This window comes from Pogona vitticeps, chromosome 6, assembly GCF_051106095.1.
Source record: "Pogona vitticeps strain Pit_001003342236 chromosome 6, PviZW2.1, whole genome shotgun sequence".
In the NCBI taxonomy this organism is placed as follows: domain Eukaryota; kingdom Metazoa; phylum Chordata; class Lepidosauria; order Squamata; family Agamidae; genus Pogona; species Pogona vitticeps.
The window spans coordinates 99,407,614-99,426,310 of record NC_135788.1 but is presented as its reverse complement, the minus strand read 5'-3'; the positions used below and the strand labels follow the sequence as shown (position 1 = coordinate 99,426,310).

Below are 18,697 nucleotides of genomic sequence, written 5' to 3'. Positions count from 1 at the left end.
AGCTTGGAAAAGTTACTTCTTTTTGGACATGAACTCTCCGAATCCCATAGCCCAGTGGTCCCTAATCATGGGCCTCCAGATGTTCTCGGACTACAACTCCCAGAACCCTTCACCACCGCCTCTGCTGGCCAGGATTTCTGGGAGCTGAAGCCTGAGAACATCTGCAGGCCCAAGGTTGGGGACCACTGCCATAGCCAATATGGCCAGTGGTTGTGTAATAATTAAATACAGCATTACAGTTCAAAGGCATTATAGTTGCAAAGACTGGACGATGGATTCCCTTCGGAGAGAAACAACGCTGGAGTTCAGATGAAATAAGTCCACTGCTGTTTCCCATGATCTACTACTGGAAGCAGTGGCCTTGCTGGCCTCTGGGACAAGTCATCAACTTGATGCCTTCCTAGCAATCTTCATAGGGGTGTTCTTGGGTAGAGTTTGGAACAGGTATGCTTTAGGATTATGTCTCCTAGAATATCCTCCTGCAATTACCATGATGTCTGGGGGATCCTAGCAGTTGTAGTAGGAAAGTGAGCCTTTTCCAAGCATTTTTCTTAAAGAGGGAATTGTGGACTGTTTGGTCTTAGTCTGGGACTCTCAACTTCTAGAAAATCTGACTGTGGCTGTCTCTTTAAGAATGTTCCAGTTGTTCCCATTTGTACCCACAAAATACAACAGAGAGATGAGGGGTGTCTGACTTTGTTGTTGTTGTTGTTTAGTTGTTTAGTCGTGTCCGACTCTTCATGACCTCATGGACCAGAGTACGCCAGGCTCTCCTGTTTTCCACTGCCTCCCAGAGTTGGGTCAAATTCATGTTGGTTGCTTCGATGACCACTGGCTAGTCAGGTATAATCTAAACCAAATCCCTTATGAATACACAGTGAAGAACAGACTTAAGGGAAGTGAAGAACAGACTCAAGGGACTGGATTTGGTGGACAGATTGCCTGAAGAACTATGGATGGAGGCTCATAACATTGTACAGGAGGCAGCAACAAAAATCATCCCAAAGAAAAGGAAATGCAAGAAAGCAAAGTGGCTGTCCAACAAGGCCTCACAAATAGCAGAGAAGAGAAGGGAAACAAAATGCAAGGGAGATAGGGAAAGTTACAGAAAACTGAATGCAGATTTCCAAAGAATAGCAAGGAGAGACAAGAGGACCTTGTTAAATGAACAGTGCAAAGATATAGAGGAAAATAATAGAAAGGGGAAAACCAGAGATCTGTTCAAGAAAATTGGAGATATTAAAAGAACATTTTGTAGAAAGATGGACATGATCAAGGACAAAAATGGCAGGAACCTCACAGAAGCAGAAGACATCAAGAAGAGGTGGCAAGAATACATAGAGGAATTATATCAGAAAGATCTGAATGTCACAGATAACCCAGATAGTGTGGTAGCTGACCTTGAGCCGGACATCCTGGAGAGTGAAGTAAAGTGGGCCTTAGAAAGCATGGCTGACAACAAGGCCAGTGGAGGTGATGGCATTCCAGTCGAACTATTTAAAATCTTAAAAGATGATGCTGTTAAGGAGTTCCACTCAATATGCCAGCAAGTTTGGAAAACTCAGCAGTGGCCAGAGGGTTGGAAAAGATCAGTCTACATCCCACTCCCAAAGAAGGGCAGTGCCAAAGAATGTTCCAACTACCGTACAATTGCACTCATTTCACACGCTATCAAGGTTATGCTCAAAATCCTACAAGGTAGGCTTCAGCAGTATGTGGACTGAGAACTCCCAGAAGTACAAGCTGGATTTTGAAGGGGCAGAGGAACTAGAGACCAAATTGCTAATATGCGCTGGATTATGGAGAAAGCCAGAGAGTTCCAGAAAAAGTCTATTTCTGCTTCATTGACTGCACAAAAGCCTTTGACTCTGTGGATCACAGCAAACTATGGCAAGTTCTTAAAGAAGTGGGAGTGCCTGACCACCTTATCTATCTCCTGAGAAATCTATATGTCATTGAAACTACCAACATGAATTTGACCAAACTCTGGGAGGCAGTGGAAGACAGGAGGGCCTGGTGTGCTCTGGTCCACGGGGTCACAAAGAGTCGGACACAACTTAACGACTAAAGCTTCAATTACACTGTCCAACCATCTCGTCCTCTATTGTCCCCTTCTCCTCATGCATTCCCACTTTCTCAACATCAGGGTCTTTTCCAGGGAGTCTTCTCTTATCATGAAGTGGCCAAAGTATTGGAGCCTCAGCTTCAGGATCTGTCCTTCCAGTGAGCACTCAGGGTTGATTTCCTTCAAAATGGATAGGTTTGTTCTCTTTGCAGTCCAGGGGACTCTCAAGAGTCTCCTCCAGCACCACAATTCAAAAGCATCAATTCTTTGGTGGTCAGCCTTCTTTATGGTCCAGCTCTCACTTCCATACATCGCTACTGGAAAAACCATAGCTTTGACTATGTGGACTTTTGTCGGCAAGGTGATGTCTCTGTTTTTTAAGATGCTGTCTAGGTTTGTCATCGCTTTCCTCCCAAGAAGCAGGCGTCTTTTAATTTCGTAGCTGCTGTCACCATCTGGAGTGATCATGGAGCCCAGGAAAGTAAAATCTGTCACTGCCTCCATATCTTTCCCTTCTATTTGCCAGGAGGTGATGGCACCAGCGGCCATGACCTTAGGTTTTTTATGTGGAGCTTCAGACCATTTTTTGCGCTCTTCTCTTTCACTCTCATTAAGAGGTTCCTTAATTATTATTTTATTATTTTATTTATTTAATTTATATCCCGCCTATCTGAATCACATAGGACCACTCTACTCCTTACTTTCTGCCATCAGAGTGGTATCATTTGCATATCTGAGGTTGTTGATATTTCTTCTGGCAATCTTAATTCCGGCTTGGAATTCATCCAGTCCTGCCTTTCACATGATGTATTCTGCATATAAGTTAAATAAACTGGGAGACAATATACAGTCTTGTCATGCTCCTTTGCCAATTTTGAACCAATCAGTTGTTCCATATCCAGTTCTAACTGTTGCTTCCTGTCCCACGTATAGGTTTCTCAGGAGATAGATAAGGTGGTCAGGCACTCCCATTTCTTTAAGGACATGCCATAGTTTGCTGTGGTCCACACAGTCAAAGGCCTTTGTGTAGTCAATGAAGCAGAAGTAGATGTTTTTCTGGAACTCTCTGGCTTTCTCCATAATCCAGCGCATGTTAGCGATTTGGTCTCTAGTTCCTCTGCCCCTTCGAAATCCAGCTTGTACTCATCAACACAATTTTCCTGTTATTCTCAGTCTTTCTGGGTAATAGCAACATGTATGTTAAGTTCTTGAGGTTCTGTCTTCAGGCATAAATCCAGGGGGCCGGGAAACATCTAGAGGGGGGAGACCTTCCATGGCAATATTATCATAGGCAGGTGGCTCCTCCATAGGAGTAGGGTATAAAGGAAGCTTCCATCCAACCTAGGGGAAATGAAACAAAATTTGTTACATGTTCTCTCTCTTTTGATACAAGTTAAGTGCCTAAGAATGTCTCAAAAACAAGACTCCTTTATAAAGGTCTCCTTGAATGATCTTGGACTGCTGAACAAATGAGTTAAACCCCCTGTTAGGAAATCTCTGGGGGCCCCATGAGTGATTTAGACTACAACTCCCAAAAACCTGGCTCATGCCGGATGGGCTTCTGGGAACTGATATTTCAGGTTTATTAACTAAAACATTTATCACCTCCCTTTCACATCCTTCATACAAAAATCAGATCAGCTTACAAAACAAGCAACAATATTGTTGCTTTTCTGTCCAGGTTTTTTAAAAAATGAATTACAACTATAGGCTGATGGGAACCAATGCCTAGAAAATCAGCAAATGGAAGGGTCCCTCTCGCTTTGAATAAGAGACCTGTTAGATCTTCAGGGGACAATGATGCACCGCCAGCTATGGAGAGAAAGATATTGTAAGGCAACTTTCCCCAATATCCTGCGTTCTCAGCAGGTTTTGGACCACAGCCTGGCGTATTCAGCCATCTCAGAACCAAGCCTGACAATACATGCAGCACAATTTTAGAAGACGTGGCCCCTCAGGTGAAGAAAGCTAGGTGTGTATATATCTTGCGCATCATTTTCACCACCACCACTGTATCTTGTATTTTATGTGCTTTGATTTGTGATTGCTCCTTGACAAGTAAACATAAGCTTAATTCACAAGCCTAATTGCTGTGAAACATCTCCTTGAAGCAAAATCCATTTTAGGAGGGAAAACCAGAGGAAATGCCCATTCTTCTTGATGTCTTGTTTGACCCTTAGTGTGAAATTAGGGATGCCTCATCTCAGGCATGTACAACGTGGTCCTCTCTTAGCTAGAAACAATTCACTTAGTTGATTTTTTCCCCAGTGTAGTTGAGAGGAAAAAAAATACTGTAGTTTCCATTTGTTTTTGAAGACTACACTAAGGTTTGGAAACCTCTTCCTATTCAGCCAGGAAGCAATGTGAGGTCTGAGAAATTTGAAGGTGGAAGGAAACAGGCCGATTTTCTCATTTGCACTGGAAGGAAACTATCTGCTCTTACCTCTGTATATGGAGGAGGTTCCATGAACTGGTTCAGTGATGGAGCAGATGGCACAGTTTGGTTGACAGGAGGTGGCCTGGGAACATCCCTTCTTGGTTCTTCTGGGAGTCTGGTCTCTTCCCCTCCCTTGCAAGCACGACAGCACCAAATTAAAACTCTTACAAAGACACAACATCCAATGACTCCCCCAATGAGCCCAATCACAGGTCTGTGTACAGAAAACAAACAAACAAACAAACGTAAGGCATGACACCAATCTGGCTCCTCAATCACCAAAACCACATCAGGGATTTTTTCAGGAAGCCTCTCTTTATTTTTTTTTAAATCTTGCTGCTAATAATCAGTTAATTGACATAATTACATCAAAATCCTACACCAAGAGTGCATTATTTCTGCAGCTGGTATAAATTCTGCAGATTGTACAGACTGGTCCAATTTGCATAATTAAAGGTGTACCTGCAGAACACCATTTCATGACATTGACATCGTTTTCAATGTTATTAAGCTCTATCCTAAGGAATTTCGGGATTTGTAACATGGTGTGGAGTACATAGATATCTCCACCGTAGGTCAAAGGAATGGTATACTCAAGCCATCTAGGACAGAATGCTAGGAACCTCAACAAACTCAACCCCCAGAAGTCTCTAGGATGGAGTCATCATAACATCAAACAAATATAACTGAGTAGAGACAGTTTTAGTCTGATTTTACTGGCCTTAAGAAGAGGTGAGGAATGTTACAAAACACCTAAACATGGGCTGCTTTCATAACAGTGCTCCATGCACAAAACTTAAAATAATTTGTTTGTTTTTTAAAAAAGGAAGTTGTTCCATTACTTATTGTCTTGTGACAGTCAGGTTATTGTTATTTTTACTGTTGCTCTATTCAAAAGACTCGTGTTGTTACCAGTATGATCAAAAAAAAGAGAGGAAAATATTGTGTGCAAATCACAAATTCTACTATAACAGCAGAATGTCCCTCTCCCCGAACACCCAGTGTGACCTAGTAGATCACATGATGACCTAGAACTGCAGAGACCTGGCTTCGAATGCTTGCTTGGCCATGAAAACTGATGGGTGGGTTGAAATTGTTAAAATTGCTCTTTAAATATCTCTATTCAAAAGACTGTGTTGTTACCAGTATGATCAAAAAAAAGAGAGGAAAATATTGTGTGGCTCCCCCTAGTGGTCAATTCTGCTATTCACCTTATTTTTAAAAAAGGCAAAAATTCTGAAGAATTCCACTGAGAATCACTTCCACTTAGGAAGATCCTAAGACAGGGATTTCTTAATGCCTACTTAGGATCAGGGTCTGAGTCAGTTTGGATTGAATCCGAATTCTCTAAACAGAATTAGTCTTTGAATTGAAACAAAGCTGTATGGCGGGGGTGTTCCACAACCCCAATCAACAGAGTGGGCCAGTCTCAGATTCAGTATCGACATGCGGAGTGTTCAAGCCCAAATCCAGCAAAACAACAGTTTCTGCCTTAGTAGCCCTGCCAAAAGAAACAATTAGCCAGGTATCTCCTTTTGTGCAATACATACATGATCCAGGTAACCATTTGTAATTGTGTTGATGATTCACATTTGCATATGTCACCGATACACCTAGGGAGAGGAGGAGACACGAAGATTTAGAGAAGAAAATGTTTCTCACACTGACTCTTGCACCATTAGCATAGGCACAGGTAGACTGAAATCTAGAGAGGATCCCTGCAGAAGCTTCATAACCCTGCCTGTTCATAGAGACCTGTAACCATGGGGTTCATCTATCTGGATTTGGCTTCATCATCCTTAGGCTGGTCACTTAGATATTCAGGAAATGAGTGAAGACAGAAATATACAATACTGTACTGTCTCTAATAACTTCATTTCCCTGGCTGCTGGTGGTATTAAATTTGCTTTACTTTTCTTGTGCTTCCTTTTTCTTTTTTATACAAATATTAGATCTAAATAGGTGAACCACCATATTGATTGTAGTGTTATGTGGGGTGGGTTTCTGAATTTTAATTTCTAAACTGCCTGGAGTAGTGTTTCCACTAAAGGGGAAGCGTATGACTCAAATAAATACATGATTGCTCCGCCATGGTGCTGAGTCACTATGGCGGGGAGGTTTGCTCTCCTGCCCAGAGAGCGGCATCCCGGTTGAATGACGCCACTTTCCGAGGAGAAGAGGGATGGAGCCTTTAATAAGGCATGGTTCCTTCGGCTCAGCCTCTTTGCCATTTTTTAAGCAATCCCTCCCACCCACCCTTAAGTCAGAATGAAATTAGCTGGTTGCCTCTTGGAGCCTGATGGGAATTTTTGGCCTGCATCCTAGATTGGCCGTTGGATGCGGGTGCGTTTTCGCCCATCCCATTCTTACATGATGGGTAAGGTTAATGAACCTTAATTCCTAGAGTTAAAGTCAATGTGGTCACAGCTGCAGGTAGTGCGAAGACAAGAGTTGGAATGAGTTCACGGTGAACACATGGCACAAGAATTATGCCGTCTTTCTGTCAGGTGGAGCCAATCGGGCATTTGACGAGAGGTGGTTTTTCCATAAGGGGAATTCCTGGTCAGCAGCCCACTTAGGGTCACAAGACTCGGTGGGCTGAGACGTTGGGGGTACCCTTAGCACAGAGCACCTGAAGGTGTGCTGTACAATGGCCAGCACGATTCAGAAAATAGGAGCTCGCCCTGCTCTATGAATGTCTGGAGGTCTAGGCTACTCCAGCTGGCAGAGGACATCACACTATGTTCAGAGTCCCTTGTAGTTGGGGGACTAGCTTAAATAGTTAATAAAATTGTGGCCCAAGATTTAACCCAACAACTTGTGTGTTGCCTCCTTATTTCTGGGCTGGGGGTGGGGTGGAATGAAGGATGGCCAAAGAGGGCAGTGATTTGTACAGAATGGCATGTGCTAATTTTCAAGTCCAGATGCAAACTGAGAACTTTTTAAATAATTTTTGTAATTTTATTTTTCATAAGTTAAATAGAATAACACCATATTTTGCTAGAATAGGGAAGACAATCAGATGTCCAATATGCCTGCTGAGTCTACTGGCCACATACAAATTTTGGATAGACAATTTCAAGGTTACTCTCCTTGCGGTTCTTTATCCTAAAAATCAAACTTAGGCTTCAGATGGAAAATATTTTGAAAAGGAGGACCTAAAAGAGGACATATGGCCACCCTAACCCTATTCTAACCCTATCCCTAAAGCAATGCTGGATTGCTCGGTGGCTTAGGCATCTGGTTGCAGAACCAGAGGTTGGGTGTTCGATTCCCCTCTGTGCCTCCTTGAGAGGGACTGGACAAAATAATCTGTAGAGACCTTTCCTACTCTGTAGTTCTAAGATTTTACACACAAAAGCTCCCTGTTTTACTCCCTGGCATCTCAAGGTAGGTTGCAAGTGGTAAATCTGGAAGTACAGGCACTCATCACGATAGTCCAATAATTTCAGTCAGATAGATCCATCCCTACCAACAAATGAGGAATAGATACTTTGTAAAGTTAATAGCTCTTCATTACCCATTCAAGATCAAACTGCCCTCAAACACTTTTCATTATAGTAGGTATACTTTGAAACAATGATTTTGAAACAACTGAAAAAATTATGCTGGTGTTAGTTTGTTAGAGTAATTCCCAGCTGTGAATTGCCTTGAATTTAAAAAGTCATCAACTTGTCCCCTTCTCCACCAACACACTGCTCTTGTGCTCTCTCAGGCTTCTTCTCCTGTTTCTCAAGAACTATGCCTCATATAACTTGGCAGCCCTATCAAAGAAATTGCCTCAATTTCATACTTTTTAAAGGACATGGAAATTTTGCTGGGTTTCTAAGTCAGGCTGAAATATGGTCTCATTGAACTGAGCTGGAGTGGGCCAAACAGAGTCACTAGAAACCAAATTGGAAGTCCGGTTGTACCATCCTGGTATGATCCTGCTCCTTCCATTGTCAATTTTCTAGATTGCCAAGTGTCTTAAGAAGACAGCCACTTCAGATTGGCATATTAACACTTCCTCTGCTCCTTGAAGAATAGAGGAAGTTATTTGTGGGGAAATTGTATGCTTTTACAATGTAATTACAATTACAATAATGATGCATAACAAGTGCATAACCATGTTCAGGAAAAGAAAACATATTGATCACTAACTATTCCATTGCTAAGAGTGCATGATTAATATTTAGATACATAAAACACAGCGGACTGCTATGAGGAAAAAGCAGAAAACTGTAAAGCATACAGAGCTTTTGCATAAAAGGCAATTAACAGGTATACAGCTTGGTAACATAACAGCAACTTTAAAAACAGCAACTTTTATTTCTTGTTTAGATTGTATTATGGCAGCAGTGATGAGCTCCATCACTTGGAAAAATTGAAAACTTCCTTCTGGGAGTGGGAGGAGACAGGAGGGGCAATGAGAGGGATTACGTAGTTGTGGGAAGGTTTTCTACCTGACCTTTAAGACAAGTCGAAGAAAAGAACGGGAAACCCTTGTTGCCCCTTCTGTCTCCTCCCACTTATTTTTAAATAAGTGTAATGCATTGCATAGCAGGTTAACAAAGAAAAAGAGACCCCAGTTAAGTTTTACAGTGGTTTCCACATTGATCTCCACTGGATATCCCAAGAAGCAGAAACAGCAACTTACACATACTGGTGACAATTCTGGGCTGACACCTAGAAAAGAAATGAGATTCAGTCTGAATGACTGGAAGAAAGCATTGGGTGGGGATACTTAATGTCTAAATTTAACTATACATTTTGGAGAGAGAAAAATCCCAAAGCATTAATTAATTAAAACTTAATTCTCTTGCTGATCAACTAAAGATTTACATCTGGATTTTAGACCCCTCTATCTATCTATCTATCTATCTATCTATCTATCTATCTATCTATCTATCTATCTATCTATCTATCTGTCTGTCTGTCTGTCTGTCTGTCTGTCTGTCTGTCTGTCTGTCGTGGCAAGAATGACAATTTTATTTGGATTCATTTTCTTCTAAAGATTTTTCTAAATCCACATACAGTGGACCCTCTACTTAAGGAATTAATCCATATTGGAATGATGGCTGTAAGTCGAAAAGTCTGTAGATCGAATCTCCATTGACCTACAATGCATTGAAAGCTGATTAATCCCACAACTGGCAGTTTGTATTCTATTTTTGTTCTATTTTGGTTTTTTTCTGGTCTGTAGGTCGATTCTCTGGCTGCAAGTCGAATCTAAATTTTGCAGCCAGAGAAGTCTGTAACTCGAAAAGTCTGTAAGTCGAGCCGTCTGTAAGTCGAGGGTCCACTGTATTTGTTCATAAACTTTACAAAAAGAACATTTGAATGGGCATATTTCCTCATTAAGCTGGCTGGATAGCCCAATGGTTAAGGTATCTGGCTGCAGAACCAGAGGTTGGGAGTTCAATTCCCCACTGTGCCTCCTGCCAGTAGAGCCAGCCTGTGTGGCCTTGGGCAAGCTGCACTGTCCCAGGATGCCCCCAGAAGAAGGAAATGGGAAACTAAAGTACGTCTGAGTATTCTCTACTTGGAGAACACTCAAAAGGGTTGCCATAAGTCAGAATTGACAGCACATGATGAAGAAGATTTCCTCATTCAGAGAGACTTTGCATATTGCTTACAAGTCTGGTTTGTAATGTTGAAATTAGGATTGCTAGTTTATTATTTATTACTGGTTCTTTATCCGCAATAGCTACATGGCAGGCAAGTACCTCATGAAACCTCTATAGAATGAGCTATTAAATTTGGACAATGCAAAGGATTAAGAATTAAAATTTCATTCATTTATATCAATGTGTAAGTTTCTTTAAATCTCATGGCCATGGGGTTTAAAGAAAAAAGTAGAGTTGAAGGCAAATAGGCCTAAATCCTGTTATTTATCATAGTAAATTGCGTTAGAATAGGCCCAGTGAATCAATGGAGATTTTATGAGTCAATTTCTCCATATGTTTTATTAATTCAAGTGGGCCTACTCTAAGTGCAACTTATTACACTAAAGCAAGTCACAGAATAAACCCATTTGACTCTACGGAACTCACAGAGAAACTGATTCATCAAATCCACATCATTTTAATGAGTAACACAATTTATTATGCTAAACAATAAGTGACACATATGTTTATCAATGAGTCTCTCCACTGAAAACTCAGAATCATACATTGCTGTGCATAATATGCCATCAGCTTGGAACTAAATTGTAGCAACCCTAGTAGGACCTTTCCAGACAGGTGAGATATTTAAGATGTGGTTTTATCAGTCCTACCATCCCCTCATTGAACTTCTCTGACCAAATAAGATTCAGGCTTCCTGAATCCTCATTTGTCACTCTATTCGTTGCAATACAGTGTGTACCTACTACTAATCTCTGTTAAATCAGACCTAGAACCTATCCAATCCAGTAACTCGAGCTACACATCTCTCAGAATTTTTTTTTAAAAAACTTACTTTTTAAACCACAAAACTCAGAATCATGGAATCTGTCGTGGGATTCAGGGCACTGGAGTTCAATAAAGTAACTTCCATAGCTTCTATTCTAGCAAGAAGGTAAGTATCGCATGAAGGCAGTCACTTCCCCTAACTCTTCCCCTTGCATTTCATCCGTCAGCACAGAGATTCAGTTTCCTTGTCATGATTACCAGCCAATCTGTGAAAGCTCCTTTCAGCAAATTCAGCCACATCACCTTGAGCTCCATAAATACACAGTGTGAGGAAGATGAGAACCAGTGTGGTGTAGTGTGCTAGGGTGCTCAGCTACGACTGGAGATTTCCAGATTCAAGGCCCCATTGAACCAGGAACCTCCATAGCTGATTTTAGGCCAACCAATCATTTCCAGCTTGGCCTACATCATAGAGTTGCTTGGGATCTACAGAACAATTTATGCAGCCTTGGACTCACTGGAGGAAATGCACATATAAATTAAAGCAACAACAAAAAAAATACTGAGCTGTCTCGAGTCCCAGATTAGCAAAAGTGATGGAAAATACATATATTAAATAAATCACAAATTCTACTATAACAGCAGAATGTCCCTCTCCCCGAACACTCAGTGTGACCTAGTAGATCAAATGATGACCTAGAACTGCAGAGACCTGGCTTCGAATGCTTGCTTGGCCATAAAAACTGATGGGTGGGTTGAAATTGTTAAAATTGCTCTTTAAATATCTCAATTAACTTGAAAGCCCTATTAGGGTCACTATAAGTCAGTTCCAACTTGATGGCTCATAACAAACATATGTTTAGATTAGCTTGTTTTTGTAAATAGCTTGTCCTTTCCTGAAACTATCTGAGCAGTACAAGTATCAGTTTTGACAAAATTGATCCTTACCTCTTGGGAAAATGTCGTGAAGTAAAACAGGAGAACTTCTGCCTTGATGAGCGCCAACATTCCTGTCCGTCTGCCCTTGAGTTCAACCACCTGTCTAAAACGACCCCAGCGTTCAGAAAGAGAAAAAACGTCATCTCACTCACCGCCCTGTGGACTTTGCCTTGAATACAGGTTGGAGGCTGGGGATTTCCCACAACTCCGCAGCTTTTCCAGGACCATGTACATCCTCGAGGAAAAAATCGGCTGCTGCAGAGAGTGTTGAAAATATTGCATTTTTCATCTATAACTCCCAGAATCCCTCTCCTGGGAAGGATTCTGAGGCTCATATGTTTCAAGCTTTGCTGCTGTGCGGTGATAGAACTTGTACGGTCAGATGCAAAGAAGAGAAAGAGGAGACCAGTAAGGTGTATCACTGTGCAAAGACAGGAATTCCAGAGGGGGCATTGTTGAGATGCAGGAGGCTGGTCCTCTGTTGCACATGGCCATGCTCTATGTGAGCCAGGGGGCAAGGTGGAATGGGCCCTATGGGAGGTGGCAAAACACTAAGACAAGTCTTACAATCCTAGCAGGCAGTGGAAATTGACAACTTAAGATATATATCTACTATTCTAGTGGCCAGAATCCTATTACTTAAGCGTAGTAAGTTGCACTAGAGTAGCCTAATTGGCAGGGATGAGGACTCAAGTTGCGGGACTCACTGTCAAGTCAGACTTCAACCACACCAGTTACTTGACTCGGACTCAACTTGCTTCCCCCACCCCCAAATAGTGTAGATGTTTGTATTTTTAGTGGGGGACTTTTGTGGGTGGGGAGTGTTTGGGGATTTTTATGTGTGTGCATGTGTCTGGTCTCTGGGTGTCTGTGAATTTCGTTGTATGGGTATACTGTGTATATACTTACAATGACAAATAATAATAATAATAATAATAATAATAATAATAATAATAATAATAATAATAATAATAATAATTATTATTATTATTATTATTATTATTATTATTATTATTATTATTATTATTATTATTATTATTATTATTATTATTAAATGACTGGGACTTGACTCATGATCCAGAACTTACCCATCTCTCCTTTTTTTTTCCTTTAGGGAAAAAAAAGCTTGTTTTTAATAGGGTCTCAGACTTGGTACCAAGGATTCAGATGTGGGACTTGGACTCAAAGACTTGCCAACATCCCTGCTGATGGAATAACTGAGGATTTGGGGAGTCAATCCTACCATGAATTTCATTGATTCAAATGGGCCTATTCTAACTTTTTTAGGAGAAAGGCAGGATAAAAATATTTTAAATAAATAAATAAAAATGATAACTGCAACTGACTTTATCAACAGAAAAGACTCCTCCTGGCTGCACAGTGTGTAGAGAATACCTGAAAAAGGCAAATTTGGCATGCATGATCTTTTCAATGAAAGAGCTGGAAGTTCTGCAGTGTAGGACAAAAGGTGGGGGAGCCCTATAGCCAGTGTTATCCAGCACCCACTGCTTGTGTTACATGCAACCTATTTCCTTCTGAAACCAACATTTAATTTCACATTGATACAGGAGGAAAGATATATTAATGACATGGTCTGCGAGCTGTTCCTCGTACTCGAATCATCCAGCTCCCTTCCCTTTATCCCAATGTGAACTGGGTTCCAGCAAATTAAACCTTGTCACATACAGCTGTATGTGACAAACCTAATTCCCTATCAAATAGAATTCTTTGTTCAATGACCAAATTTCACTACAAAAAAAGACAAAAATGTGTGGCACCTTAGAGGCTAACTATTATACTTTCATGTGAGCTTTCGTGGATCATGTCCACTTCTTCAGACATGATCCACAAAAGCTCACATTAAAATAGAATAGTTTGCCTCTAAAGTGCCACATGTTTTTATCTTTTGATTTTTTTTGTTTCTTTGGATTTTGCCTGATATGCTCACACACACTAACACAGCTACTACTTCCTCTAAAACTATAAATTTCATTAATCACTCCACTCACACAAACCACCTCTGCATCGTCAGTGGCTGAGTGTACTGAAACAGGGCCCACACTTCTTCTACCTGTATGATATAACTGCCTCTGATTTTCATTTGCTAATCAATCCTGACCTTTCCAGTCAATTGTTAGAATGCTTGTGAACATTCCATGAGATCAAAGCAGTTCAGCTAATCAGGATGGAGGCCCTTGAAAAACAGAGAGATGACAGGGAATTTATTTATTTATTTATTTATTTATTTATTTATTTATTTATTTATTTATTTATTCATTCATTCATTCATTCATTCATTCATTCATTCATTCATTCATACATGCATTCATTCATTCATTCATTCATTCTATTTATGACCAGAAGCAGTAGTATTATCATAAGGATAAAAGCTATACATATTTATCATGTATTTAGTGCCTAAAACGGGACGTGGTGGTGCTGTTGGTTAAACCGCAGAAGCCTCTGTGCTGCAAGGTCAGAAGACCAGCAGTTGTAAGATCAAATCCACACAATGGAGTGAGCTCCCCTCACTTGTCCCAGCTCATGCCAACCTAGCAGTTCGAAAGCATGTAAAAATGCAAGTAGATAAATAGGTACCACCTCGGTGGGAAGGTAATGGCATTCTGTGTCTAGTCACGCTGGCCATGTGACCACGGAAACTGTCTATGGACAAACGCTGGCTCTACGGCTTGGAAACAGGGATGAGCACCGCCCCCTAGAGTCGAACACGACTGGACTAATATGTCAAGGGCAACCTTTACCTTTACCTAGTGCCTAAGAACAAACTAATGAGAAGCAATGATTTCCAAAAGATTCCTCCTCTCCAACTGATAATTTAAAACAGGTAGAGAATGTGTTTCCCTTTTGATATGATTGAACTCCCATCATTAAGGATGTGGCTTGCTGGGGCTGATGGGAGCTGGAGTCCAAGAACATTGAAGGGCCACAGCTTTACCAGTAAAGCCAATCTACAACAAAATCACCTTAATTAGTATCATACAAGGTTAATTACCCAAGGGTGCAATCAGAAATCTATTCTTAACGGGTGAGTCATCATTCTCAGCTGTGGAATAAGTTGTGCATTAAAGGGGCAATGAACTGTAGTGTGACACGGAAGAAGGATGAAGCTGCTTTGATCTGTAGAACTTCAGTTCTTTGTAGCCTGATGTCTCACTGTTGCAGGAAAAGTAGAAACTCTGTCCTTTTGTTAGACGGTCCCCTCAGGGGAGAAATGCAGCAAGCAAAGCAAAGCAAAGCAAAGCAAAGCAAAGCAAAGCAAAGCAAAGCAAAGCAAGTGAGTGAATGAATGAATGAATGAATGAATGAATGAATGAATGAATGAATGAATGAATGACATGTGAGATCAAAGCTGAAGGGCCCAGAAGGAAGGACAAAGCAAATTCCTGCCTTCAGAACATTATGGCTGACACAAGCAGAAAGATGGTGATAATAAAATTAGCACTTGTAAAAGTTACCTTTTTTTGCATTTGTAGTTTTAGAAGAGAGAGCTGTGTTAGCCTGTGCAAGCATATCAGGTGAGAAACAAAACAAAAAAGAAGCCTTTTTTTGCTTTATTATATATATAATAAATATAATAAATATATATATATATGCCTGCTTTATTATATATATATATATATATATATATATAAAATAAAGCAGACAAAAATGCTGAAAGACAACTTCAGACATGTCGGAAGAAGTGGTCATAGAAGTTCCATGAAATGTTCTATTAAAATATGACTTAGTCTTTAAGGTGTTAAAATATTTTTGTCGTCTTAATTTTTTTATTCTTCTTCTGTTTTTACCTCATACTAACACAGCTACTTCTTCTAAAACTGTTAGAAAACGGTTTGCGAGCACACTCCGGCTGAAATCCTGCTGCTCAGCATAGCATGTCACAACTAGAGTAGACTCATTTTGAATTTTCAGAATCCCCTACATAGTTATATGTAGTTTCCTCCACAGTTTGGCAAAGTTTCTTTGGGGCCTATAACTTCCAGAATCCTCAGGGAGCATAGCCAATGGCTGTGATGATTAGGAGTTGTGTTTCCAAATCCTGGTTCTGTTCTTTCACATCAAAGGTCAAAACAGAGACATGGGTTGTTAATGTCACTAGTTTCTAGCCAATCAGTACTGTGCACAGCTGGTTTCAACTATAAATGCATGACAGTGCTTTACTCAGAGTGCAGTCCGGGAGAGACTGTTGTACATTTGAGCAAAAACGGTGAGCACACTTCCACAACTTATTATTCAGGATACATCTGAGAAATTCCCAGTTTGACATGCCTGTTAAAGGCTCAGGAGTGCTATAGGAATATACTAACCAACAGACAGAGAAGGAAGGCTAGAGGAAGCTGCAGTTTCCTCTCTTTGCTGGCCTCACTGCTCACACTTTCAGTGTGAACTGAATGAAGAGCAAGGGAACGTAACAAAAGTACAGCATTTCCGGGGTTAGAAGTTTCCAGCTACGATGTGGACATTGGCAGTATGTGCCAAATATTGTCAACTCATAGTTTCAACACATGATTAGGTAGGTAAATAGTCCTGGTCTTGTCTGGTCTGAAATTAATTCTGCAAGATTGATGCACGATGTACAAATTGTGGATAGGAAGTCTCTCTTTGTGTCTCCCTTTCTGTACCCCCCCAAACCTAATATCAGAACCTGTCATCAGAATTGGGAGGAGTTCAGGACCCATAAAATGACATGCTTTTTCACCCAGCAAAATGGTAGGGTGGGTGAGGTCTGGCTGTCATGGCTGTAACTTTCCAAAGCTCTGTTCACAGTAAGTATTGATTGATTGATTGATTGATTGATTGATTGATTGATTGATTGATTGATTCATTCATTCATTCATTCATTCATTCATTCATTCATTCATTCATTCATTCCATTTATATCCCGCCTATCTGGTCAGTTACGACCACTCTAGGCGGCTTAAATCATAAAATACATAAGTACATATATAAATAAAAGAAAATTATTATACAATTCAATACAGCTTCAACAAGATGGGAAACAAAGTAATTTGCAATAAAGAAAGAAAAGGAACACATCAGGGATTGGCTGGAGGGAATTAGCTGGGATGTATGTAGTTGAGTTATTATAAAATTCATTGCTAGAAAATATGGTGACAGCGAAAAGTTATAGATGAGTTTCAGGGTTTTATAGAAACTTATGGAAGACAAATTTATCAATGACGACTAGCAATGATGACTATCTGTGACCTCCAAGACCAGAGGTTGTACAGCAGTCAGCATTCAGCAATAATTGCTGGGGAGTGTGTACAATTTTCATTCTTATCCTCCTTCATGCATACCTTGTTATTATGGTTATGGCCACAAGGTGTCAATGCAGGCCAATTTACAGGAAGCCACTGTCTATCCCAGTCCCAAAAATTCGCAATGTAACTAACCTGCAGTTAAACCTTTCTAATGTCTCCCTCCCCAAACCTATCGATGTAATGCTCGATGAAACGCAGAACTAATACACTAGAAGCCTCCCAACAGAATGGACTTGACACAGAGATAGCACAGAGGGGGAGTAAAAGATTTGGTAATGGCCATGTATCGTCTGAACAAAACAAAACAAACAATCAAAATTCATGAGGAGGAAGCTTTTTGCAGGTGTGACCGCACCTTTTTGCACACACTGACTAATTCTGAGCACAGCCTTATATGCTAGGCCAGCACTATTAATCCTACAGCATAAAGCTATGCAAGTGTGCTCACAAGAAAAAATTTGCACTATCATGTGGAGTTTACTCAACAGTATATTTTGTCCTATAGCCTATGGCTGCCATCCTATGTATTTATTTTACATTAAGCCTGGTTGCACTCACCAGGGTTCACTTCAGGGTAAGAGTAGACAAATCTTTCCATTCCTCATTCCTTCAGTTTCTCATCTTTCCACCCTTCATTAATTCTATTCATTTTCTTCTCAATCTGCATTATTTTCCAAACAGTGTGCACAAAACCGCATTCACTTTTTGAAGCAAAGCTCTCCTGTATGGAGAATTAGTGCATGGAAATCGCCCCAGAGGGAGACCACAGCTGCAATACAAGGATATCTGCAAGCAGGATCTGAAGGCCTTAGGAATGGATCTCAACAGATGGGAAATCCTGACATCTGAGTGTTCAGTCTGGAGGCAGGCGTTGCATCACGGCCTCTCCCAATTTGAAGAGACCCTTGTCCAGCAGGCTGAGGCAAAGAGGCAGTCCCGAAAGCAGCAAAATCAGGGAGCTGGACAGGGGACAGATTGTATTTGTCTTCAGTATGGAAGGGATTGTCACTCTCGAACTGGCCTCCTCAGTCACGCTAGACGCTGTTCCAAGTCCTCCATACAGAGCACGTTATCATAGTCTTTCGAGACTGAAGGATGCCTAATGTAATGTAATACAGTACTCCTAATATACTCTGCTTGTATTCATTGCTAATCTTCAAACTTTTAGCAAGCTGTTTTCTTCTTACACTCTTTTCTTGTACGTATGTCCCTGACACTAAAATATTTCTTTTTTGCAGCGAGGCACATTTTTGTATACATAATTTTGTTGCTCGGAGAACAGTAGCAGAGAAGTTCAAGTAGGCAGGTGGCTGTGTTCTACTTTGCATAGTGAACTGCTGGATAGCTCAGTGGTTTAGATATCCGAGCCAGATGCTGAGAGTTCAATTCCCCCACTGGGCTTCCTTGACAGGGGCTGGACTCGATGATCCGTAGGGTCCCTTTGAGCTCTGTGGGTTTAAGATTATTAGTCTATTTATTTACAAAGTGAAAATGTGGTTCATATTCAAAATGAAGTTTGAACAAAATCCTCCCCAATGCCTGCTGGTGAGAAGACATACATTATATCAACAAGTCACGAGCAGTGAGATTTCCTTTC

General features: G+C 40.7%; 1 protein-coding gene across 1 annotated transcript; it reads right to left on the bottom strand.

The window, feature by feature from the left end:
* Positions 1-2,848: 2,848 nt before the first annotated feature.
* LOC144583667 (uncharacterized) lies at positions 2,849-11,971 on the bottom strand. Its single transcript, XM_078377965.1, has 5 exons — positions 11,825-11,971; positions 9,142-9,170; positions 6,053-6,115; positions 4,509-4,716; positions 2,849-3,406 (listed from the first exon to the last, which is right to left on the bottom strand). The coding sequence occupies exons 1-5, from the start codon at positions 11,882-11,884 to the stop codon at positions 3,266-3,268; spliced, it is 501 nt and encodes a 166-aa protein (XP_078234091.1). The 5' UTR covers positions 11,885-11,971; the 3' UTR covers positions 2,849-3,265.
* Positions 11,972-18,697: the final 6,726 nt, after the last annotated feature.